Genomic DNA, 27,680 nt, shown 5'->3' with positions numbered 1-27,680 from the left:
AGTCAGCAAAGGCACAGAGCACAGGAAGTCACCAGAGCACAATACCTTTGGCAGGATCAACTCATCAAACGAGATATAACAAGCCATGTTCAATAATATATTTAGCAGACTAAAAGGAAATAAGAAAAGTTTATTGCTAGGTTTTACATACACTTTGAAGAGCGATAGTTATTTGCATTTGTTTAATTCATATTAATGTGAATGTGATTAGTTTCAAGTGGCCCTTTCCTGTGTCCATGCAGAGCAAAGTAAAAGGGTCCCTTTATCCCCTTCCAGGACCATATACTCTCCTTTCCTTGCTAAGATCTGAAATTTGCCTACGGAGTGCCCTGGGTTTGGGGGCTTCTAGGGAATCAGGAAGATAGATATGGTATATGCAAATACCTATTGTTTTCTGCTTTTTGGGTTAATCTTAATAAAAATTAAGTTTGGCATCAATTAAGATCAATGAATTTATTTTTACAATTGCAACAAGGTTAAATACCTGAACAATGCACTGTAATTCTTTAATGGACCATACCATGCCACTATCCCTGAGATGACCCTCGTGGGTATGTATGCAAGCACAAACCTTTCATATTTTTACCCTGATGTATGTGTGTTTAGGTATCCCACAATGATGTATTAATTCGAGGGGCATTCAAGTCAAACCTGGACTTTTAATTCTACAGGTATAAAAAGGGATATTAGTGCAGCCAAGTGTGGCAAGTGTGTCCTATTACTGATAGGCACGCGACAAGTCGCGGGTCAGTCCAGAGACCGTTAATCAAAATGGCAGACAACAGTGTTAGTGCGTCTTGTTAACATTCAGTATGTGGATAGGAATAAACATTATATAGGAATAAAAATTAAGTTTTGTATCCATTAAGGATCAATGGATTTATGTTTAAAAATGCAACAAGGTTACATACCTGAACATGCATTCCTGTCGGCCTCCTGTAAACCTCTAAACAGTAATACGTGGAGAGGTACATGACACCTTGTTTACATATGGACAAGCTGAATTTTTTCTATGAAGGAGGAGTGATGACTGTGTTGTCCAATCAGCAGGTCAAGAGAGTGTTCTTGATCAAACTGTGGTGTTGCATTGGAACTTGACAACCTTTCTATGCTGCTTGGCAGGGGATTCTGGATGATAAGACTTTATATAATTTTCAAAAATTGTGGCAGGTGAACCCATTATAATACCTACTTGATCTATGTATTTAGCTGCTTACCTGGAATGTAGCCTTAATTACTTACCAAAGTCTTGTTTTGTACTCCATCTCCATTATAACTTGACGTTACAATGACAGTTCAATAAGTTCTGCCTTTCAGTTCTTTTTATACATATAAAAACAAAGGGAAATCAACATATTCATGTCAAAGCATAAGATATGATGGTATTTATGAGCAGGTTTAAAACTTGTCACGGTGCTTATGATTAGTTACTACAGCGCTACTGGGAGTATTATTATAAACTGCCGCTTCATTTGGTTATGTGTCAATTACTTAAACAATACTCATGATCTGCATCCTCCAGGGCAAAGTAACACAGTTGCAAATGGATCTTATTGATAGCCGCAGCACTAACAGAATGCTAATTGTCATTTCAGCTTCACACAGACTTGGATCCTGGGAACAGCAGAATCAAGTACATCCTTTCCGGAGAGGGAGCCGGCACCATCTTTGTGATCAATGACAAGACAGGAGATATTCACGCAATGAAGAGACTTGATCGGGAGGAGAAGGCTGAATACACCCTTACGGCACAGGCCATTGATAGAGATTCGAGCAATCCCTTAGAAGACCCTTCAGTGTTCATCATTAAAGTTCAGGACATCAACGACAACGCACCGGAATTTGTTAATGGACCGTACCATGCCACTGTCCCTGAGATGTCCCTTGTGGGTATGTATGCAAGCACAAACTTTTAATATTTGAACCCTGATGTACAGTATATGTGTTTAGGTATCCCACAATGATGTATTCATTCAAGGGGCATTTCAAGCCTAGACTTTTAATTTTACAGGTATAAAAAGGGATATTAGTGTGGTGGTACTACATGCAGTAGTAAGTAGCAAGTGTGTCCTATTACTGATAGGCAGTGCAAAAGTCGCAGGCGAGTCCAGAGACCATTAATCAAGATGGCAGACAACAGTGTTAGTGCTTCCTGTTAACATTCAGTATGTGGAAAACCTGATCCTTGATAATCGATGCACGAGAGACAAATCCTTTTGTGGGAACGTTGAACACAATGATGACAAAGTGAAGTAGGCTGTCCTAGGATGGTTCATGCGTACTGACAAATCTTTCTATGCCGAACCTTTCCAGGCATTAGTTAAACACTAAGTGTATAAATGTAAGGGGAGTATGTAAAAAAATAAAGGCAGTTGCTACTTCTTGAAATTTGCTCTTTTATGATATAAACTCAAAAGTCCAGGTTTGACTTGAACACCCCTCGAAGGTCATAGTTTAGCTTCTCAGAATAGATATTGACTGTACTTTGCTCTATACACCTGTCCATGCCAAAGCAAAGATAAATGTATTCCCCTGTGCTCAAGAGTGGTATACTAGGATGGAACTATATTAGGTCCTTCATGTGTCCAGTGCAAGCACTGGCCTTGATGCCCTCCAAGGGTTGGGGGAGGAACCCGCAGACAGTAGCTGTAAAAACAAGGGAATAGAGGGCACACCAGCCTCTTGCATTACCTAAGATGATGGCTTTATTAAATTCAAAGTTAAAATATACTCACAGCCACTGTGGTAACATAGGTGTATAAAATACAAAGCACCATAAAATACCAATACACAGTGTCAGCTCCCATACTCGTGAGGACCCTCTTGTTACTGACGCATTTTGAGGATCAGTCTCCTCTTCCTCAGAGCTCCTCTTCCTCAAATCAGATGAAAAGTATGATTTTGATGGTGACCTGTTTTTTAAGCATACCTAAATTCCTAAAGACATATGCAATTCAGGTACTATCAGGACTCTTATACATTCCCAGAGTCTTGAAGAAGAGGGTTCAACCCAACCATCCCCCCCCCCAAAAAAAAAAAGTGTGTTGGCGTTCCCCTCTTTTTTTTTTCTAAAAATATTTTCTTCAAAGCTTCAAAGTTTGACTACCTTTAGCAATACTACCCACCCACTGACACCCAAACCAACCTGTGGAGGATCTGTTCCATTGAGTGTCCCTCTCAAGAGTTTAGTAGTCACAGGAAAACCCTCTGATACCACATACACTCCCTATTTCAGAATGTACTAAACATTGCTTTCTGTGGAAAGGTAGCATTTGTTGTAGGGCCACTGATTATAATACTGCACTATTAGTTGTAATTATTTAACTACTCGTCTTCAGCACCCAGTCGTTTTATTCTTGGCTCGTATGTGTTTATATCTCTGGTTCCAGTAATACAGTGCTTAGAGGTTTAATTATCTTCTCCATTTATTTTCTGTGCAAATTGCTTTCAGGCTGCTACAGAGGTCTGTACAAGGCTGGAAATGTCACACTTGCATGCAATAAAGCTAAAGTATAACAAGGACAACATTTTTCTATGTGGACAGATTGGTGAGGGGTTAGAACCCCTGTCAGGTGTGTATTGATATCAGCATTCCCATTAGGGTGATTCACCCTCTCTAATTGTCCTGATCACCAATTTCACTGGGAATGAAAGTGAGGGTAAATTCAATATTTTGATTGCCACCAGTAATAGAGGGAATCTTCCAACTGGGAAACTGTAATCCCATGGCAATTAAAGGAGAAGTAGGGCCAAAGTTCTTTTGGACCTACATCTTCTGTAGGTCACAGACATACACTTAGTTCTGCATTCCTGTGATCTGTATTCTTCTGGCAGCGGACTAAAGTCTGTTGTTGGCTGACATCATTCAGCCAGTCCAGACTTTAGGAAGATCCAGACTTTAAAGTCGGATCCAACCAGATTCCTGACTGGCTCAGCCTTTCAATGTGCTGCTGAGAGCCTGAGCCAACCACTCATGCCCCCTCCACAGCCCAGTAGTCCAGTGAGTGCTGGAGGGGAAGGAGCAGAGAGCTGGTGACTAGTAATCATCAGCTCTCTGCTCACTAAAGACTGAATACTGTGTGATCAGTGGTCTTTTATTGCTCAGTTCTTGGTGTAGAGATGGTGGGGGATCAGATTGATGCTTCATCCACCTAGGTGAGTATGATTTTTTTTTTTCATAACCTATACAAAGAAGGGATTTCCCTCACATTTTTAAAGATATCCTCTCACTTTCTGTTTAGTCTACACAACAGGATGTGAAGGGAAATCTCCCTAATTAGACACAGATGGCAAAAAGAAGATCTGACAGCAGTTATAACCCTCCCTTACTCTATTCAAACGTAAAAAAAAAAAGTTTTGGCTTTAGATATTCTTAAAATAAATATGGCTTCCAATGTCAATGGCTGGGATGGTGACCTGATGGAAACAAAACATGTCTCCTAAAGAAATCCCCTTACAAATAGAACATCATGGACCTTGGGTGTATAACAGGCCATGACAGATGCCACCAGCAAACTGATGATAGGAAGGAAAAAAGCTAATGACAGAACTGGATTTCTTAGTCAATATTTTTCCCTTGAAAATGGTGGCAGGGATGTCTACAGTATACATAAGCATGCAAGCTTCTAAAACACCAATAACAAACAATTAGTGTTTGTGGCTATGAGACAGATGTGTTTATTTCTCCACTTTTCGCACTTGATGCATTTTTCTTGTTCGTTTGTTGATGGTGACTAAGGGAAATGAAAATATACACTGCTCAAAAAAAATTAAAGGAACACTTTTTAATCAGAGAATAGCATCAAGTCAATTAAACTGCTGGAATATTGATCTGGTCAGTTAAGTAGCAGAGGGAGTTGTTAATCAGTTTCAGCTGCTTTGGTGTTAATGATATTAACAACAGGTGAAATAGATAAGCAACAATGAGACAACCCCCAAAACAGGAATGGTTTTACACTACATTTTTTCACTACTCATCTTTTCTGACTGGTTTTCACTAGTTTTGCATTTCTCTAGGGTACTGGTAGCATGAGGTGATATCTGAACCCTACAGAGGTTGTACAGGCAGTCCAAGTCCTCTAGGATGGCACATCAATACGTGCCATTGCCAGAAGGTCTCAAGAGCAGGGAGGAGACTCCAGGAGACAGGCAGTTACTCTAGGAGGGCTGTACAGGGTCATAGAAGGTCCTTAACCCATCAGCAGGATCAGTATCTGCTCCTTTGTGCAAGGAGGAACAGGATGGGCACTGCCAGTGCCCTAAAAAATTACCTCCAGCAGGCCACTGGTGTGAATGTTTATGACCAAACAATCAGAAATAGACATCATGAGGGTGGCCTGAGGGCCCGACGTCCTCTAGTGGGCCTTGTGCTTACTGCCCAGCACCATAAAGCTTGATTGGCATTTGCCATTGAACACCAGAATTGACAGGTCTGCCACTGGTACCCTGTACTTTTTATAGATGAGAACCGGTTCACCCTGAGCACATGCGACAGACTTGAAAGGGTCTGGAGAAGCCGTGGAGAATGTTATGCACTGTTTTGGTGGTGGTCCAGTGATGGTCTGCGGAGGCATATCCATGTAGGGATGCAAAGACCTCTACAGGCTAGACAATGGCACCCTGACTGCCATTATCGGGATAAAATCCTTGGACCCACTGTCAGACCCTTCGCTGGTGCAGTGGGTCCTTGTTTCCTCCTGGTGCACGACAATACCCGGCCCCATGTGGCGAGAGTATGCAGGCAGTTCCTGGAGGATGAAGGAACTGATACCATTGAATGGCCCCCATGCTTGCCTGACCTACTGTAAGTGAACCTGTGGTGTGCCCTGGCATTCCCTTTATTTCCTGGCACTGAATAAAGTGATGGAAGAGTGAATATACAGCATGTTGTTGGGGATAAGCAGGATTTGCTTGTCCCTGAATGGGCATAATGTTAACATACTATGATAAGGATCATAGCTGCAGATAGGTATACTGTGGACATGTATGGAGAAAAGTCCCAAACATTGTGCACCTAGCAAGGCCATTAGTAAACAAGTGAAATCAGCCTCAGACGGCTTCATCCAAAGCAACTTCTCCAACGCGTTTTACCCCCACCTCCATGATTAAGCCCCATGGGGGGGTGAAACTCATTTAGGGCGTGGCTTTGGATGAAGCTAGCTGAGGCTGCTTTCACTTGTTTACTAATGACCTTTCTAGGTGTGTGATGTTTGGGACTTTTCTCTATGAATGTCCAAAGTATTTGAGGAGTTAGATGGACTCCATGCCCAACTAGCACCCATTGCAGTAATCACCAGATGGACTTTCAGGAGCCTGAGTGGATATTTTAAGCTTTGTGAGGTTGCAAATAGGCATAGCCATAACTAAAAAGTATGTGTTTATCAAATATATATGCCCAATAAAATTCAGAAATGTGTGCAAAGGGGAAAGGCCACAGCTTTTTTAATAAAACCACATACTTGTGCTATTGTAACTGCAACTGAGGATATTCTCATGTGAGCCATCACTCAGACATCCAACTGACCAATGGTCCAGAGGGCATAAAACATATACAGTACCAGTAACCCACTGGCAAGGTTAAATCTACCAATGAAGCCCTGACAATATAGGGAGTGTGGGTGGAAGACTTGATAAGACACTGCAGGGAATTCAAGGTCAGTAGATCCCACCTATTCTAATGTTAAAGCAGGAAATAAACTCAACATTTGCAATAGTTGCTAGTGTGCTTATGTCAGCTCTCAACCAAACATTCAAACCCTCAAATAACTGGTGTCATAGTGATTCACATGTGCAACACCATGACAACAGCAAACAGCAAAGCCAAGTAGAGGATAAAATGGTGCCATAGCAGGAACAAAAGGATAGGAGGGTCTACGTCTGCTTTAAGTCAGATCCTTCAATCTTCACACCTCAGAGAGGAAATGGCCAATATGTAACCCCTTTCATTAGTTATTTACAAGCTAACATTTAAACTTATAATCATGCCCCCGGGCTGGTTCCCACCTGAATGTAGTGTGGGAAAGGCATGTTCTATGTGTTTCCTGTCCTGAAGGTGACAGCACATGAATGGGCTGAAAAATTGAACCACAAAAGAAATCACAAGAAACTGACCCTAAGTCAGGGCTTTCTTTCATTAAGGCACCTTCATTGGCTTCACAAGAGTAACAGCTATTTTCAGTTAAATCTAAATAGATTTCAAAAATACAGTCCTAATCATTATAAATAAAGCTCATTATCTGTGTATGAAAGCTTTGTGATTTGAGCCTAATGTTAGATTAGGACAATAAAAATGTTCAGTTTTTCCTTAAATCCTTGTCCTTTAAGGCTTGGGGAATGTGGTCAAAGACCAGCACCTTGGTCATGTGATGTTAGCCTAACTGACTTTCAGGCAAGGCCAGCAAGTCAGTGGCCTAAAAATGGAACAACCCTTCTGGCTGAGGTCATGTGACTATTCCTCTGGCATTTCAGGTAGCAGAAGAACAAGAATGTAATGGGAGAATAACATATACTGTTGTTCCCTTTGCTCATCTTACAGTCATGATGCTGATCTTGCTCAATCAGTTACATTTAGCCAATAGGTCTACTTTAAGAAACCAGACAGAAAATGTTCTTTTTTAACATAGGTAACAACCATTTGCACCCCTGATAAACTACATCATGTGAAAGTACAGGATAACTGATTGACGCATTACAAAATTCTGCTTCGCCTTCAATTTAACCCCCACCCCACTTGTTTTCTTTTACGAACTCCCTAATCTACACTGAAAATCCATTTAAATTCACTTTTTCTCCACCAATAGTCATTTATTGTGGATAGTTATTTCAATTATTTACCTCATTTGCATTCTCCATTTTAATTGAACAGTAAGTGAGGAACTGTTGTGATTGAAACATAAGTGCTCCCACTACTTAAATGGTGTAGAGATGCTTCATTAAGCGAGCTTTATTTTTCGAGCATTTCATCTGTAAGTAAGGTGGTTGTGGTGGTGCTCCTTCAGATTCACCGTTCTATTTTGCGATATTTAATTGACTTCTGATGCATTTGACAGCAACATCTGGTGCATTATTACATGTTTATCAATCAACTATACAGGCAGGGATGCAAATATTACCACTTACACATGGTAATCTGTATTGCCAAGTATAATTTGCAGCACACAACACAAATCCAGTCGTTTTATTTTTCATCTGCAAGAGTTATTGAATAATTAAAGTGCACCTGTCACATACAAGAGAGGTATTAAGCTAAACATGTTGTATGTTGAATTATGCAAGAAAAAAAGTGAAGTTGAGGCTGTATTTAAAGTATATACAAAGAGAAATATAGCCCATTGCTTTCTATCCTGTAGACACAACAGGAAATGGGAGAAGATCTCTGTAAAGTAAGGAAAATTCTCTTAGATGGTTGTCACTGGAACAGGTATCCCCCAATTAACCTGTATTCTTGGTCTGGTAAAAGTTTTGGATCTTCCTTCATTATTAGTAGAGATGAGCGAATCGAAGTATCCGAAGTGGAATTCGAGTCGAATATCGGAAAAATTTCGATTCGTGCCGAATCCGAAAAACAGCCTAATTCGGACGCGCGAATCGAAATTTTTCCGAAAATGGCGGCTGACATGTGCGGCGACGGAGCGGGGATGTCGGGGAAGGCGCGCAGACAAGGCGCGCTGCCCCATAATGCATTCCTCAACGACATGTGATCGCATCAGCCAATCAGCAGCCAGCCAGCCAGCACTGTGTAATGGTCGAGGTATATATAGCGGCCATTTTGGAAATCTTCATTTGCCTGCAGTCATTGAACAGAGGCAGACCGCTCTGTACTAGGGACAGGGACAGAGTTAGGGCCACAGAAACGAGAATTGGGGACAGAGAGAAGTTACTTAGGGACAGAGAACCATTACTCAGGGACACAGACTTGTTAATGAGGGCCACAGAATCGTTATTTAGGGACAAAGAAACGCTAGTTAGGGCCACAGAATTCATACTCAGGGACAGACAGAATTGTTACTCAGTGCCAGAGAATTGTTACTTAGGGCCACAGAAACGTTATTAGGGCCACAGAATTTTTACTCAGGGACAGACAGAATTGTTACTGAGTGCCAGAGAATTGTTACTCAGGGACAGACAGAATTGTTACTGAGTGCCAGAGAATTCTTACTCAGGGCCACAGAATTCATTCTCAGGGACAGACAGAATTGTTACTCAGGGACAGACAGAATTGTTACTGAGTGCCAGAGAATTGTTACTCAGGGACAGACAGAATTGTTACTGAGTGCCAGAGAATTGTTACTCAGGGACAGACAGAATTGTTACTGAGTGCCAGAGAATTGTTACTCAGGGACAGACAGAATTGTTACTGAGTGCCAGAGAATTGTTACTCTCACAGACACAAAATTGTTACTTGCACAGACACAGAATTGTTACTTGCACAGACACACAATTGTTACTCAGGGCCACTGAATTCATACTCAGGGACAGACAGAATTGTTACTGAGTGCCAGAGAATTCTTACTCAGGGCCACAGAATTCATACTCAGGGACAGACAGAATTGTTACTCAGGGACAGACAGAATTGTTACTGAGTGCCAGAGAATTGTTACTCAGGGACAGACAGAATTGTTACTGAGTGCCAGAGAATTCTTACTCAGGGACAGACAGAATTGTTACTGAGTGCCAGAGAATTGTTACTCTCACAGACACAAAATTGTTACTTGCACAGACACAGAATTGTTACTCGCACAGAGACAGAATTGTTACTCAGGGCCACAGAATTCATACTCAGGGACAGACAGAATTGTTACTGAGTGCCAGAGAATTGTTACTCAGGGACAGACAGAATTGTTACTGAGTGCCAGAGAATTGTTACTCTCACAGACACAAAATTGTTACTTGCACAGACACAGAATTGTTACTTGCACAGACACACAATTGTTACTCAGGGCCACAGAATTCATACTCAGGGACAGACAGAATTGTTACTGAGTGCCAGAGAATTCTTACTCAGGGCCACAGAATTCATACTCAGGGACAGACAGAATTGTTACTCAGGGACAGACAGAATTGTTACTGAGTGCCAGAGAATTGTTACTCAGGGACAGACAGAATTGTTACTGAGTGCCAGAGAATTGTTACTCTCACAGACACAAAATTGTTACTTGCACAGACACAGAATTGTTACTTGCACAGACACACAATTGTTACTCAGGGCCACAGAATTCATACTCAGGGACAGACAGAATTGTTACTGAGTGCCAGAGAATTGTTACTCAGGGACAGACAGAATTGTTACTGAGTGCCAGAGAATTCTTACTCAGGGCCACAGAATTCATTCTCAGGGACAGACAGAATTGTTACTCAGGGACAGACAGAATTGTTACTGAGTGCCAGAGAATTGTTACTCAGGGACAGACAGAATTGTTACTGAGTGCCAGAGAATTGTTACTCAGGGACAGACAGAATTGTTACTGAGTGCCAGAGAATTGTTACTCAGGGACAGACAGAATTGTTACTGAGTGCCAGAGAATTGTTACTCTCACAGACACAAAATTGTTACTTGCACAGACACAGAATTGTTACTTGCACAGACACACAATTGTTACTCAGGGCCACAGAATTCATACTCAGGGACAGACAGAATTGTTACTGAGTGCCAGAGAATTCTTACTCAGGGCCACAGAATTCATACTCAGGGACAGACAGAATTGTTACTCAGGGACAGACAGAATTGTTACTGAGTGCCAGAGAATTGTTACTCAGGGACAGACAGAATTGTTACTGAGTGCCAGAGAATTCTTACTCAGGGACAGACAGAATTGTTACTGAGTGCCAGAGAATTGTTACTCTCACAGACACAAAATTGTTACTTGCACAGACACAGAATTGTTACTCGCACAGAGACAGAATTGTTACTCAGGGCCACAGAATTCATACTCAGGGACAGACAGAATTGTTACTGAGTGCCAGAGAATTGTTACTCAGGGACAGACAGAATTGTTACTGAGTGCCAGAGAATTGTTACTCTCACAGACACAAAATTGTTACTTGCACAGACACAGAATTGTTACTTGCACAGACACACAATTGTTACTCAGGGCCACAGAATTCATACTCAGGGACAGACAGAATTGTTACTGAGTGCCAGAGAATTCTTACTCAGGGCCACAGAATTCATACTCAGGGACAGACAGAATTGTTACTCAGGGACAGACAGAATTGTTACTGAGTGCCAGAGAATTGTTACTCAGGGACAGACAGAATTGTTACTGAGTGCCAGAGAATTGTTACTCTCACAGACACAAAATTGTTACTTGCACAGACACAGAATTGTTACTTGCACAGACACACAATTGTTACTCAGGGCCACAGAATTCATACTCAGGGACAGACAGAATTGTTACTGAGTGCCAGAGAATTGTTACTCAGGGACAGACAGAATTGTTACTGAGTGCCAGAGAATTGTTACTCTCACAGACACAAAATTGTTACTTGCACAGACACAGAATTGTTACTCGCACAGAGACAGAATTGTTACTCAGGGCCACAGAATTCATACTCAGGGACAGACAGAATTGTTACTGAGTGCCAGAGAATTGTTACTCAGGGAAGACAGAATTGTTACTGAGTGCCAGAGAATTGTTACTCAGGGACAGACAGAATTGTTACTGAGTGCCAGAGAATTGTTACTCTCACAGACACAAAATTGTTACTTGCACAGACACAGAATTGTTACTCGCACAGAGACAGAATTGTTACTCAGGGCCACAGAATTCATACTCAGGGACAGACAGAATTGTTACTGAGTGCCAGAGAATTGTTACTCAGGGACAGACAGAATTGTTACTGAGTGCCAGAGAATTGTTACTCTCACAGACACAAAATTGTTACTTGCACAGACACAGAATTGTTACTTGCACAGACACACAATTGTTACTGAGTGCCAGAGAATTGTTACTCAGGGACAGACAGAATTGTTACTGAGTGCCAGAGAATTGTTACTCAGGGACAGACAGAATTGTTACTGAGTGCCAGAGAATTGTTACTCAGGGACAGACAGAATTGTTACTGAGTGCCAGAGAATTGTTACTCGCACAGACACAAAATTGTTACTTGCACAGACACAAAATTGTTACTTGCACAGACACAGAATTGTTACTCGCGCAGACACAGAATTGTTACTCAGGGCCACAGAATTCATACTCAGGGACAGACAGAATTGTTACTGAGTGCCAGAGAATTGTTACTCAGGGACAGACAGAATTGTTACTGAGTGCCAGAGAATTGTTACTCAGGGACAGACAGAATTGTTACTGAGTGCCAGAGAATTGTTACTCAGGGACAGACAGAATTGTTACTGAGTGCCAGAGAATTGTTACTCGCACAGACACAAAATTGTTACTTGCACAGACACAGAATTGTTACTCGCACAGACACAGAATTGTTACTCGCACAGACACAGAATTGTTACTCAGGGCCACAGAATTCATACTCAGGGACAGACAGAATTGTTACTGAGTGCCAGAGAATTGTTACTCAGGGACACCTAATCGTTGAATTAAATAGTATGTCAGACAACATGCAGAGGAGTGGCAGAGGAGGCAATGTTTTAGGAGCGAGCAGACGTGGCAGCAGAGGAAGGGGTCGAGGCAGCAGTATTCGCAGCCAGAGGCCAGTGCTCCCGGTGTCATCCAGCGGTCGTGTCTCCACCGACAACCCTGCCGTCATTGATTGGTTGGCTCGGTCGTCTTCCTCTTCCCAGGTCACCTCTGACACCTACAGCCAACGGTCGGTGGGTACGTCAGACACAACCGTTAGTTGGCATGGCCCGGGACCAAGCCCACTGAAATCACGTGTCCTCTACCTGCCCCTGTCCTTTGCTGTTCCCTCACCAAGCGAAGTATCGCATGCTGTGGGCTCAGCCCCACTGTACAGTGAGGAAGAGCTAACAGAGGGCGGTCAGGAACGGGGGGAGACATCGGCCTTTTCAGCAGCCAAGCGAACAAGTACTGGCGAGGAGAGTGGCTCGGTAGCCGGTCTAGAGACAGGTCTGTCTCCTGACCCAGACGCAGCCGAGGGGGCTAGTAGTGAGGCGGAGACCCTACTTGATGATGAGGAGGTTGATCGCACTTGGCAGCCTCGTCGTCATCAGGCAATTTCTTCCGCATCATCAGGAGAAGAGGGTGGCAGCTTGGCAGCGAGCAAAACAGTCGGTGGGTTGCCCAGGAGACAGCAGCAGGGTCGCATCAGTGTCAGTGGAGCCAAACGTCCACGGAGTAGAGCACCAGCTCCACTGCAGCCTACCACCACGGCCAGTAGTGGTGCCGGTGCGCACGGAGGAAGTAGCAGTCAGCCAGTGAAGAGTAGCGGGGGCAAAGTTTCCTACTCGGTGGTGTGGCAATTTTTCCTCAAGCCGCCCGAGGAAGTAAACGTAGCCGTATGTCGACTATGTGGCCAGAAATGCAAGCGTGGCCAGGGGGCCCATGTTGGGACTACAGCGTTGCGTCAGCATATGCAGCGTCACCATTCGGTGGCCTGGGAAAACCGTGATAAACATACGGCGGTTCTGCCTGCCCCAGCCCCCGCTCCATCACCCGCTCCGTTACTTGCTCCGTCACCCGACGTCGTCAATCGCCCTCTATCAGCCAGTCAAGGCTCCAACACCTCTGCTGAGGGGAGTTGTCGCTCATTGGCATCTTCCGCTCGTTCAGATGCTCCTTCTCCTGCTACTCCTCTTCTCGGATTCCGTCAACAGTCTTTCTTGGAATCCGTATCCAAGAGACAACAGTTTGCGAGCACGCACCCGACGGTGCAAAAGCTGAACGTCCTCCTGTCCAAGTTGCTGGTGCTGCAGTCCCTCCCTTTCCAACTGGTGGACTCAGCACCTTTCCGAGAAATGATGGCTTGTGCCGCGCCGCGGTGGAGAGTGCCAAGCCGTCATTTCTTTGCCCAAAAGGCAGTGCCAGCCCTGCATTCACATGTAGAAGAGATGGTGGGCCAGTCTTTGAGCATGTCGGTCTCTGCCAAAGTGCACGGCAGCGCCGACGTGTGGAGCTGTAACTACGGTCAGGGACAGTACATGTCATTTACGGCCCACTGGGTGAACGTGGTGCCGGCACAGCCGCACCAGCAACTTGGACAGGTCACGACGCTTTTGCCTCCACGTTTGCACGTCCTTGGTCCAGCAAGCATGTCCGCCTCTACCACCTCTTTTTCCGCCGTGTCCTCAGCCGCCACCCCCGTGCCAAGTCCCATTACCCGACCGGCATATCACATGTGCAGGGCGCAACGGTGTCACGCTGTGCTGCACCTGGTATGCCTTGGCGAACGTAGTCACACAGGGGAGGAACTGCTGAGTGTAATGAACAGAGAAATCGACAGATGGCTGTCTCCGCGCAAACTAAAAATCGGAACCATGTTGACTGACAACGGAAAGAACATGGTGTCTGCTCTGCGTCAAGGAAGGTTGTGCCATGCGCCATGCATGGCTCACGTGTTCAATCTGGTTGTCAAGCGGTTCCTAAAATCCACCATCCCACTGCAAGACATCCTTAAAATGTCACGTAAACTGTGCATGCATTTCAGCCATTCCTACACCGCAAAGAACACCCTCATTGAGCTGCAGCGGCAGAACGGAATTCCACAGCATCGCCTGATCTGCGACGTTGCAACAAGGTGGAATTCAACCCTACACATGTTAGACCGCCTTTACGAGCAGCGAAAGGCCATCACCGATTTCCTGATGTTACAAGCGGATAAAGGTACTCCCCTGTGTAACTTAGATGTCAGCCATTGGCAGCTCATGCGTGACACCTGCCGCTTGCTCAGGCCCTTTGAGGAGGCCACGCTATTCGTGAGTCGGCAGGACTATGGGATGAACGACGTCATTCCTCTGTTGCACGTCCTGGAACAAATGCTGTTAACAATGGCTGGTCAGGGTGCGGTAGACGTGGCGCACAGATCTCAACGCCACATGACCCCTGTGGGGGCAGGACAGGAAGAAGAGGAGGAGGTAGAGGAGGACATTTGTGCTCAGGAATTATTGAGTGAAATGGGTGGTTTTTCCACTCAGCGGACAGGAGTGGAGGAGCAGGAGCATCTGGTAGAGGAGGAGGAGGAGGAGACAGAGGACCCAGACGCACCGTGGCAGTATGCTGTGGAGATGGAGGCAGGGAGTCCCTCGCATTCCTTGGCACAAATGGCCCATAGCATGCTCGGTTGCTTGCGTAGCGACAGCCGAATAATAACCATCAGACAGAGGGATGACTTTTGGCTGTCCACCTTGTTGGACCCTCGCTACCGGTCCAAAATGGTGGCCTTTTTCACACCTGCTGAGAGGGAGGCCAAAATTACGTACTATAAAAACCACCTATGTAGTCAGTTGGTCTCTGCCTTTGTGCGCCATCGTCCATCCTCAGACACTGTGGGCCCTGTGCGCTCGCGTTCCGCTGGCATGGCAGCAGGGGAGGGGTGGGGTGGTAGGAGCAGTGGCAGCTCCACCAGCAGCGGCTGCCTCAGTCTGCAGTCGATGATGAGTAGCTTTCTTCACCAGCGCAGTGAGGAAACTACTAACCAGCCGCAGCAGCAGCAGCAGCATCAGGTGGACCTGGAGCAGGAGCTCAAACAACAGGCTTGGGCCTACTTGGACAGCACCCTGCCAACCGAGGTAGACAATCCCCTTGACTACTGGGCAACGAAACTTGACCTTTGGCCCCAACTAGCTGAATTTGCCCTTGAAAGGCTGTCATGCCCGGCCAGTAGCGTGGCATCGGAGCGCGTGTTTAGTGCGGCAGGAGGTATTGTAACTCCGCGGAGGACACGACTGTCCACCCAAAGTGTGGAGAGACTCACGTTTGTGAAAATGAATCAGGCGTGGATTAGTCTGGATTTCAAACCACCAGTTCCTGACACAACTGACTAAATCCGCCATGAATCATGCCTCAAACATGTGCCACTTTCAGGTCTCCTCACACTGCTGGTGTGTTGAATTTTTTGACATAGGGTGCTGGCAGATTACGGGCCTCCTATAGCTGCTGCCAGGCCCCTAATCTGCCATAGGCCCCTATATACCACCTCCTCCTGCTGCTGCCAGGTCCAGAGTCTCTCATGGGTCCCTGTACGGCCTCCCATTGCTGCTGTCTCCATCGCCACACTCTGCTGCCATGTGCCACTTTCAGGTCTCTTCACACTGCTGGTGTGTTAAATTTTTTGACATAGGGTGCAGGCAGATTACGGGCCTCACATAGCTGCTGCCAGGCCCCTAATCTGCCATGGGCCCCTATATACCACCTCCTCCTGCTGCTGCCAGGTCCAGAGTCTCTCATGGGTCCCTGTACGGCCTCCCATTGCTGCTGTCTCCATCGCCACACTCTGCTGCCATGTGCCACTTTCAGGTCTCTTCACACTGCTGGTGTGTTAAATTTTTTGACATAGGGTGCTGCAAGATAACGGGCCTCACATAGCTGCTGCCAGGCCCCTAATCAGCCATGGGCCCCTATACCGCCTCCTCCTGCTGCTGCCAGGTCCAGAGTCTCTCATGCCATGTGCCACTTTCAGGTCTCTTCACACTGCTGGTGTGTTAAATTTTTTGACATAGGGTGCAGGCAGATTACGGGCCTCACATAGCTGCTGCCAGGCCCCTAATCTGCCATAGGCCCCTATATACCGCCTCCTCATGCTGCTGCCAGGTCCAGAGTCTCTCATGGGTCCCTGTACGGCCTCCCATTGCTGCTTTCTCCATCGCCACACTCTGCTGCCATGTGCCACTTTCAGGTCTCTTCACACTGCTGGTGTGTTAAATTTTTTGACATAGGGTGCAGGCAGATTACGGGCCTCACATAGCTGCTGCCAGGCCCCTAATCTGCCATGGGCCCCTATATACCGCCTCCTCATGCTGCTGCCAAGTCCAGAGTCTGTCATGGTCCCTGTACGGCCTCCCATTGCTGCTGTCTCCATCGCCACACTCTGCTGCCATGTGCCACTTTCAGGTCTCTTCACACTGCTGGTGTGTTAAATTTTTTGACATAGGGTGCAGGCAGATTACGGGCCTCACATAGCTGCTGCCAGGCCCCTAATCTGCCATGGGCCCCTATATACCGCCTCCTCATGCTGCTGCCAAGTCCAGAGTCTGTCATGGTCCCTGTACGGCCTCCCATTGCTGCTGTCTCCATCGCCACACTCTGCTGCCATGTGCCACTTTCAGGTCTCTTCACACTGCTGGTGTGTTTAATTTTTTGACATAGGGTGCAGGCAGATTACGGGCCTCACATAGCTGCTGCCAGGCCCCTAATCTGCCATGGGCCCCTATATACCGCCTCCTCATGCTGCTGCCAAGTCCAGAGTCTGTCATGGTCCCTGTACGGCCTCCCATTGCTGCTGTCTCCATCGCCACACTCTGCTGCCATGTGCCACTTTCAGGTCTCTTCACACTGCTGGTGTGTTAAATTTTTTGACATAGGGTGCAGGCAGATTACGGGCCTCACATAGCTGCTGCCAGGCCCCTAATCTGCCATGGGCCCCTATATACCGCCTCCTCATGCTGCTGCCAAGTCCAGAGTCTGTCATGGTCCCTGTACGGCCTCCCATTGCTGCTGTCTCCATCGCCACACTCTGCCATGTGCCACTTTCAGGTCTCTTCACACTGCTGGTGTGTTAAATTTTTTGACATAGGGTGCAGGCAGATTACGGGCCTCACATAGCTGCTGCCAGGCCCCTAATCTGCCATGGGCCCCTATATACCACCTCCTCCTGCTGCTGCCAGGTCCAGAGTCTCTCATGGGTCCCTGTACGGCCTCCCATTGCTGCTGTCTCCATCGCCACACTCTGCTGCCATGTGCCACTTTCAGGTCTCTTCACACTGCTGGTGTGTTAAATTTTTTGACATAGGGTGCTGCAAGATAACGGGCCTCACATAGCTGCTGCCAGGCCCCTAATCAGCCATGGGCCCCTATACCGCCTCCTCCTGCTGCTGCCAGGTCCAGAGTCTCTCATGCCATGTGCCACTTTCAGGTCTCTTCACACTGCTGGTGTGTTTAATTTTTTGACATAGGGTGCAGGCAGATTACGGGCCTCACATAGCTGCTGCCAGGCCCCTAATCTGCCATGGGCCCCTATATACCGCCTCCTCATGCTGCTGCCAAGTCCAGAGTCTGTCATGGTCCCTGTACGGCCTCCCATTGCTGCTGTCTCCATCGCCACACTCTGCTGCCATGTGCCACTTTCAGGTCTCTTCACACTGCTGGTGTGTTAAATTTTTTGACATAGGGTGCAGGCAGATTACGGGCCTCACATAGCTGCTGCCAGGCCCCTAATCTGCCATAGGCCCCTATATACCGCCTCCTCATGCTGCTGCCAAGTCCAGAGTCTGTCATGGTCCCTGTACGGCCTCCCATTGCTGCTGTCTCCATCGCCACACTCTGCTGCCATGTGCCACTTTCAGGTCTCTTCACACTGCTGGTGTGTTAAATTTTTTGACATAGGGTGCAGGCAGATTACGGGCCTCACATAGCTGCTGCCAGGCCCCTAATCTGCCATGGGCCCCTATATACCGCCTCCTCATGCTGCTGCCAAGTCCAGAGTCTGTCATGGTCCCTGTACGGCCTCCCATTGCTGCTGTCTCCATCGCCACACTCTGCTGCCATGTGCCACTTTCAGGTCTCTTCACACTGCTGGTGTGTTAAATTTTTTGACATAGGGTGCAGGCAGATTACGGGCCTCACATAGCTGCTGCCAGGCCCCTAATCTGCCATGGGCCCCTATATACCGCCTCCTCATGCTGCTGCCAAGTCCAGAGTCTGTCATGGTCCCTGTACGGCCTCCCATTGCTGCTGTCTCCATCGCCACACTCTGCTGCCATGTGCCACTTTCAGGTCTCTTCACACTGCTGGTGTGTTTAATTTTTTGACATAGGGTGCAGGCAGATTACGGGCCTCACATAGCTGCTGCCAGGCCCCTAATCTGCCATGGGCCCCTATATACCGCCTCCTCATGCTGCTGCCAAGTCCAGAGTCTGTCATGGTCCCTGTACGGCCTCCCATTGCTGCTGTCTCCATCGCCACACTCTGCTGCCATGTGCCACTTTCAGGTCTCTTCACACTGCTGGTGTGTTAAATTTTTTGACATAGGGTGCAGGCAGATTACGGGCCTCACATAGCTGCTGCCAGGCCCCTAATCTGCCATGGGCCCCTATATACCGCCTCCTCATGCTGCTGCCAAGTCCAGAGTCTGTCATGGTCCCTGTACGGCCTCCCATTGCTGCTGTCTCCATCGCCACACTCTGCTGCCATGTGCCACTTTCAGGTCTCTTCACACTGCTGGTGTGTTAAATTTTTTGACATAGGGTGCAGGCAGATTACGGGCCTCACATAGCTGCTGCCAGGCCCCTAATCTGCCATGGGCCCCTATATACCGCCTCCTCATGCTGCTGCCAAGTCCAGAGTCTGTCATGGTCCCTGTACGGCCTCCCATTGCTGCTGTCTCCATCGCCACACTCTGCCATGTGCCACTTTCAGGTCTCTTCACACTGCTGGTGTGTTTAATTTTTTGACATAGGGTGCAGGCAGATTACGGGCCTCACATAGCTGCTGCCAGGCCCCTAATCTGCCATGGGCCCCTATATACCGCCTCCTCATGCTGCTGCCAAGTCCAGAGTCTGTCATGGTCCCTGTACGGCCTCCCATTGCTGCTGTCTCCATCGCCACACTCTGCTGCCATGTGCCACTTTCAGGTCTCTTCACACTGCTGGTGTGTTAAATTTTTTGACATAGGGTGCAGGCAGATTACGGGCCTCACATAGCTGCTGCCAGGCCCCTAATCTGCCATGGGCCCCTATATACCACCTCCTCCTGCTGCTGCCAGGTCCAGAGTCTCTCATGGGTCCCTGTACGGCCTCCCATTGCTGCTGTCTCCATCGCCACACTCTGCTGCCATGTGCCACTTTCAGGTCTCTTCACACTGCTGGTGTGTTAAATTTTTTGACATAGGGTGCTGCAAGATAACGGGCCTCACATAGCTGCTGCCAGGCCCCTAATCAGCCATGGGCCCCTATACCGCCTCCTCCTGCTGCTGCCAGGTCCAGAGTCTCTCATGCCATGTGCCACTTTCAGGTCTCTTCACACTGCTGGTGTGTTTAATTTTTTGACATAGGGTGCAGGCAGATTACGGGCCTCACATAGCTGCTGCCAGGCCCCTAATCTGCCATGGGCCCCTATATACCGCCTCCTCATGCTGCTGCCAAGTCCAGAGTCTGTCATGGTCCCTGTACGGCCTCCCATTGCTGCTGTCTCCATCGCCACACTCTGCTGCCATGTGCCACTTTCAGGTCTCTTCACACTGCTGGTGTGTTAAATTTTTTGACATAGGGTGCAGGCAGATTACGGGCCTCACATAGCTGCTGCCAGGCCCCTAATCTGCCATGGGCCCCTATATACCGCCTCCTCATGCTGCTGCCAAGTCCAGAGTCTGTCATGGTCCCTGTACGGCCTCCCATTGCTGCTGTCTCCATCGCCACACTCTGCTGCCATGTGCCACTTTCAGGTCTCTTCACACTGCTGGTGTGTTAAATTTTTTGACATAGGGTGCAGGCAGATTACGGGCCTCACATAGCTGCTGCCAGGCCCCTAATCTGCCATAGGCCCCTATATACCGCCTCCTCATGCTGCTGCCAAGTCCAGAGTCTGTCATGGTCCCTGTACGGCCTCCCATTGCTGCTGTCTCCATCGCCACACTCTGCTGCCATGTGCCACTTTCAGGTCTCTTCACACTGCTGGTGTGTTAAATTTTTTGACATAGGGTGCAGGCAGATTACGGGCCTCACATAGCTGCTGCCAGGCCCCTAATCTGCCATGGGCCCCTATATACCACCTCCTCCTGCTGCTGCCAGGTCCAGAGTCTCTCATGGGTCCCTGTACGGCCTCCCATTGCTGCTGTCTCCATCGCCACACTCTGCTGCCATGTGCCACTTTCAGGTCTCTTCACACTGCTGGTGTGTTAAATTTTTTGACATAGGGTGCTGCAAGATAACGGGCCTCACATAGCTGCTGCCAGGCCCCTAATCAGCCATGGGCCCCTATACCGCCTCCTCCTGCTGCTGCCAGGTCCAGAGTCTCTCATGCCATGTGCCACTTTCAGGTCTCTTCACACTGCTGGTGTGTTTAATTTTTTGACATAGGGTGCAGGCAGATTACGGGCCTCACATAGCTGCTGCCAGGCCCCTAATCTGCCATGGGCCCCTATATACCGCCTCCTCATGCTGCTGCCAAGTCCAGAGTCTGTCATGGTCCCTGTACGGCCTCCCATTGCTGCTGTCTCCATCGCCACACTCTGCTGCCATGTGCCACTTTCAGGTCTCTTCACACTGCTGGTGTGTTAAATTTTTTGACATAGGGTGCAGGCAGATTACGGGCCTCACATAGCTGCTGCCAGGCCCCTAATCTGCCATGGGCCCCTATATACCGCCTCCTCATGCTGCTGCCAAGTCCAGAGTCTGTCATGGTCCCTGTACGGCCTCCCATTGCTGCTGTCTCCATCGCCACACTCTGCTGCCATGTGCCACTTTCAGGTCTCTTCACACTGCTGGTGTGTTAAATTTTTTGACATAGGGTGCAGGCAGATTACGGGCCTCACATAGCTGCTGCCAGGCCCCTAATCTGCCATAGGCCCCTATATACCGCCTCCTCATGCTGCTGCCAAGTCCAGAGTCTGTCATGGTCCCTGTACGGCCTCCCATTGCTGCTGTCTCCATCGCCACACTCTGCTGCCATGTGCCACTTTCAGGTCTCTTCACACTGCTGGTGTGTTAAATTTTTTGACATAGGGTGCAGGCAGATTACGGGCCTCACATAGCTGCTGCCAGGCCCCTAATCTGCCATGGGCCCCTATATACCACCTCCTCCTGCTGCTGCCAGGTCCAGAGTCTCTCATGGGTCCCTGTACGGCCTCCCATTGCTGCTGTCTCCATCGCCACACTCTGCTGCCATGTGCCACTTTCAGGTCTCTTCACACTGCTGGTGTGTTAAATTTTTTGACATAGGGTGCTGCAAGATAACGGGCCTCACATAGCTGCTGCCAGGCCCCTAATCAGCCATGGGCCCCTATACCGCCTCCTCCTGCTGCTGCCAGGTCCAGAGTCTCTCATGCCATGTGCCACTTTCAGGTCTCTTCACACTGCTGGTGTGTTTAATTTTTTGACATAGGGTGCAGGCAGATTACGGGCCTCACATAGCTGCTGCCAGGCCCCTAATCTGCCATGGGCCCCTATATACCGCCTCCTCATGCTGCTGCCAAGTCCAGAGTCTGTCATGGTCCCTGTACGGCCTCCCATTGCTGCTGTCTCCATCGCCACACTCTGCTGCCATGTGCCACTTTCAGGTCTCTTCACACTGCTGGTGTGTTAAATTTTTTGACATAGGGTGCAGGCAGATTACGGGCCTCACATAGCTGCTGCCAGGCCCCTAATCTGCCATGGGCCCCTATATACCGCCTCCTCATGCTGCTGCCAAGTCCAGAGTCTGTCATGGTCCCTGTACGGCCTCCCATTGCTGCTGTCTCCATCGCCACACTCTGCCATGTGCCACTTTCAGGTCTCTTCACACTGCTGGTGTGTTTAATTTTTTGACATAGGGTGCAGGCAGATTACGGGCCTCACATAGCTGCTGCCAGGCCCCTAATCTGCCATAGGCCCCTATATACCGCCTCCTCATGCTGCTGCCAGGTCCAGAGTCTCTCATGGGTCCCTGTACGGCCTCCCATTGCTGCTTTCTCCATCGCCACACTCTGCCATGTGCCACTTTCAGGTCTCCTCACACACTGCTGGTGTGTTGAATTTTTTGACATAGGGTGCTGGCAGATTACGGGCCTCCCATAGCTGCTGCCAGGCCCCTAATCTGCCATGGGCCCCTATATACCGCCTCCTCATGCTGCTGCCAAGTCCAGAGTCTGTCATGGGTCCCTGTACGGCCTCCCATTGCTGCTGTCTCCATCGCCACACTCTGCCATGTGCCACTTTCAGGTCTCCTCACACACTGCTGGTGTGTAGAATTTTTTGACATAGGGTGCTGGCAGATTACGGGCCTCCCATAGCTGCTGCCAGGCCCCTAATCTGCCATGGGCCCCTATATACCGCCTCCTCATGCTGCTGCCAAGTCCAGAGTCTGTCATGGGTCCCTGTACGGCCTCCCATTGCTGCTGTCTCCATCGCCACACTCTGCCATGTGCCACTTTCAGGTCTCCTCACACTGCTGGTGTGTTGAATTTTTTGACATAGGGTGCTGGCAGATTACGGGCCTCCTATAGCTGCTGCCAGGCCCCTAATCTGCCATGGGCCCCTATATACCGCCTCCTCATGCTGCTGCCAAGTTCAGAGTCTGTCATGGGTCCCTGTACGGCCTCCCATTGCTGCTGTCTCCATCGCCACACTCTGCCATGTGCCACTTTCAGGTCTCCTCACACTGCTGGTGTGTTGAATTTTTTGACATAGGGTGCTGGCAGATTACGGGCCTCCTATAGCTGCTGCCAGGCCCCTAATCTGCCATAAGCCCCTATATACCGCCTCCTCATGCTGCTGCCAAGTCCAGAGTCTGTCATGGGTCCCTGTACGGCCTCCCATTGCTGCTGTCTCCATCGCCACACTCTGCCATGTGCCACTTTCAGGTCTCCTCACACACTGCTGGTGTGTTGAATTTTTTGACATAGGGTGCTGGCAGATTACGGGCCTCCTATAGCTGCTGCCAGGCCCCTAATCTGCCGTAGGCCCCTATATACCGCCTCCTCATGCTGCTGCCAGGTCCAGAGTCTCTCATGGGTCCCTGTACGGCCTCCCATTGCTGCTGTCTCCATCGCCACACTCTGCCATGTGCCACTTTCAGGTCTCCTCACACTGCTGGTGTGTTCCATTTTTTGTCATAGGGTGCTGGCAGATTATGGGCCTCCCATAACTGCTGCCAGGCCCCTAATCTGCCATGGGCCCCTATACCGACTCCTCATGCTGTGACGTTGCAACAAGGTGGAATTCAACCCTACATATGTTAGACCGCCTTTACGAACAGCAAAAGGCCATCACAGATTTCCTGATGTTAAAAGCAGATAAAGGTACTCCCTGTGTAACTTAGATGTCAGCCATTGGCAGCTCATGCGTGACACCTGCGCTTGCTCAGGCCCTTTGAGGAGGCCACGCTATTCGTGAGTCGGCAGGACTATGGGATGAACGACGTCATTCCTCTGTTGCACGTCCTGGAACAAATGCTGTTAACAATGGCTGGTCAGGGTGCGGTAGACGTGGCGCACAGATCTCAACGCCACATGGCCCCTGTGGGGGCAGGACTGGAAGAAGAGGAGGAGGTAGAGGAGGACATTGGTGCTCAGGAATTATTGAGTGAAATGGGTGGTTTTTCCACTCAGCGGACAGGAGTGGAGGAGCAGGAGCATCTGGTAGAGGAGGAGGAAGAGGAGACAGAGGACCTAGACGCACCGTGGCAGTATGCTGTGGAGATGGAGGCAGGGAGTCCCTCGCATTCCTTGGCACAAATGGCCCATAGCATGCTCGGTTGCTTGCGTAGCGACAGCCGAATTATAACCATCAGACAGAGGGATGACTTTTGGCTGTCCACCTTGTTGGACCCTCGCTACCGTTCAAAAATGGTGGCCTTTTTCACACCTGCTGAGAGGGAGGCCAAAATAACGTACTATAAAAAACACCTATGTAGTCAGCTGGTCTCTGCCTGTCTGCGCCAACGTCCATCCTCAGACACTGTGGGCCCTGTGCGCTCGTGTTCCGCTGCCATGGCAGCAGGGGAGGGGTGGGGTGGTAGGAGCAGTGGCAGCTCCACCAGCAGCGGCTGCCTCAGTCTGCAGTCGATGATGAGTAGCTTTCTTCACCAGCGCAGTGAGGAAACTACTAACCAGCCGCAGCAGCAGCAGCAGCATCAGGTGGACCTGGAGCAGGACCTCAAACAACAGGCTTAGGCCTACTTGGACAGCACCCTGCCAACCGAGGTAGACAATCCCCTTGACTACTGGGCAACGAAACTTGACCTTTGGCCCCAACTAGCTGAATTTGCCCTTGAAAGGCTGTCATGCCCGGCCAGTAGCGTGGCATCGGAGCGCGTGTTTAGTGCGGCAGGAGGTATTGCAACTCCGCGGAGGACACGACTGTCCACCCAAAGTGTGGAGAGACTCACGTTTGTGAAAATGAATCAGGCGTGGATTAGTCTGGATTTCAAACCACCAGTTCCTGACACAACTGACTAAATCCGCCATGAATCATGCCCCAAACATGTGCCACTTTCAGGTCTCCTCACACTGCTGGTGTGTTCCATTTTTTGTCATAGGGTGCTGGCAGATTACGGGCCTCCCATAGCTGCTGCCAGGCCCCTAATCTGCCATGGGCCCCTATACCGCCTCCTCATGCTGCTGCCAAGTCCAGAGTCTCTCATGGGTCCCTGTACGGCCTCCCATTGCTGCTGCCTCCATCGCCACACTCTGCCATGTGCCACTTTCAGGTCTCCTCACACTGCTGGTGTGTTCCATTTTTTGTCATAGGGTGCTGGCAGATTACGGGCCTCCCATAGCTGCTGCCAGGCCCCTAATCTGCCATGGGCCCCTATACCGCCTCCTCATGCTGCTGCCAGGTCCAGAGTCTCTCATGGGTCCCTGTACGGCCTCCCATTGCTGCTGTCTCCATCGCCACACTCTGCCATGTGCCACTTTCAGGTCTCCTCACACTGCTGGTGGGTTCCATTTTTTGTCATAGGGTGCTGGCAGATTACGGGCCTCCCATAGCTGCTGCCAGGCCCGTAATCTGCCATGGGCCCCCGTACCGACTCCTCATGCTGCTGCCAGGCCCGTAATCTGTCATGGGCCACTGTTGTCGCTTGTTGGCATATTCCGCTCGTTCAGATGCTCCTTCTCCTGCTACTCCTCTTCACGGATTCCGTCAGCAGTCTTTCTTGGAATCCGTTTCCAAGAGACAACAGTTTGCGAGCACGCACCCGACGGTGCAGAAGCTGAACGTCCTCCTGTCCAAGTTGCTGCTGCCAGGCTCGTAATCTGTCATGCGCCCCTGTACCGCCTCCTCATGCTGCTGCCAGGTCCAGAGTGTGTCATGGGCCCCCGTACCGACTCCTCATGCTGCTGCCAGGCCCGTAATCTGTCATGGGCCCCTGTACCGCCTCCCCATGCTGCTGCCAGGTCCAGAGTGTGTCATGGGTCCCTGTACGGCCTCCCATTGCTGCTGCCAGGCCCGTAATCTGCCATGGGCCCCTGTACCGACTCCTCATGCTGCTGCCAGGCCCGTAATCTGTCATGGGCCCCTGTACCGCCTCCTCATGCTGCTGCCAGGTCCAGAGTGTGTCATGGGTCCCTGTACGGCCTCCCATTGCTGCTGTCTCTATCGCCACACTCTGCCATGTGCCACTTTCAGGTCTCCTCACACTGCTGGTGGTTTCCATTTTTGTCATAGGGTGCTGTATGGCCTCCCATTGCTGCTGCCTCCACCGCCACACTGTGGCTCCACACTCTGGTTTTGGCCCCGTGACTGCCCAAATGAGTGAAGTGTGCGGTGATTCTAAGATCGACGGCACTCATCTGCATGTCATACTGACTGACAGTATTATTTCTCTTCCCCAGCAGACTCCAAGGGCATTTAAATTAAAGGTACAGTGTTCTGCACTAATATTAAGTCTCTCTGAAGCCTAGAAACACCCTTTTTTAAGTTAAATTCACAGCGAATTTATTCGACTCGAATCGAATATTGTCCACGAATTCGCCGAATCAGTCGAATCGAATTTTTCATTTCTTCGCTCATCTCTAATTATTAGTCCTGATGAAAATTATTACAATTATAAAGAGGTTAAATCTCCCCCAGTGTGGGTACAGACAGGAAAAAAAAAACAAGAAACTGACAAGGCCATTGCACATTCCAATTATAAAATATGGCATATAGGAAATATTTATGTAGAGTCCATTTCTGTGTACTCATGTCCCAATATCTAACATGAACAGAATTTTTTTTTTTTTTAAAGAATATTTATTGGGATTTAACAGAGTTGAACCAATCAAAAAGTCATGACAATTAAGATACACTTGCCACAAAAATTCTGGTCGGAGTGGTAGAAGAACAGTGCATAAGAAAAGAAAATTATCGATAAAGAAGGAAGGATAAAATTCACTCAGTGTGGTGAAAGCATTGAGTAGAAAGCATGCACATGACATTGGTTTTTAAAGTAGGTATGAGTAAGTAATGAATAGAATGGTCTATGTGAATGATAGGTATATAAAGTATGTTTAGGAGAGAAGGTATGTAAAGCCTATAGAAGGTGTGTAATCAAAGAGTACGGTGGAGATGAGGATGGCTTGTAAGCAGTATTAGGTGAGTTGGGTGTCATGGAAGGCTTTTGTTATCCACCAGCGACCTTGCGAAAATAAGTGATAAAAGAAAAATTGTCTGTGGACTCGGAATCCGAGATTAGATAATGTGGAAGAAGAGAAAGCAAAAGGCTCAGAAGGTAAGAAAGGTGAGGAGGGCGAGATAATGATAGAAAGAGTAATCAAATGAAAATAGAGGAGGAAAAAGGTATCACCAGGAGGTCCAGTTTGGTTAAACAGAAAGGTTTTTGGTAAATGGAGAATTTTATGGTACTATGCTATCAGTTAAACTTCATTTGTTAAAGTCCACCCATTTTTGTACAAATGTA

The 27,680-nt window shown here is 48.5% G+C and overlaps 1 protein-coding gene across 3 annotated transcripts in view; it reads left to right on the top strand.

The window, feature by feature from the left end:
• The window catches only part of CDH8 (cadherin 8), a 632,421-nt gene that overhangs the window by 243,744 nt on the left and 360,997 nt on the right, over window positions 1-27,680 (top strand). For all 3 annotated transcript variants that reach the window (XM_089689822.1, XM_089689824.1, XM_089689823.1), the window contains exon 3: window positions 1,596-1,890. In XM_089689822.1, the coding sequence (XP_089545948.1) occupies window positions 1,596-1,890 (295 nt within the window). The remainder of the gene's footprint in view (window positions 1-1,595; window positions 1,891-27,680) is intronic.

The sequence above is a fragment of the Staurois parvus genome, unplaced genomic scaffold (genome assembly GCF_062004578.1).
Source record: "Staurois parvus isolate SC_StPar_1 unplaced genomic scaffold, SC_StPar_1.0 ptg000498l, whole genome shotgun sequence".
NCBI lineage: Eukaryota > Metazoa > Chordata > Amphibia > Anura > Ranidae > Staurois > Staurois parvus.
The sequence above is the reverse complement of the archived record's forward strand: the minus strand, read 5'-3'. Positions and strand labels throughout refer to the sequence as shown.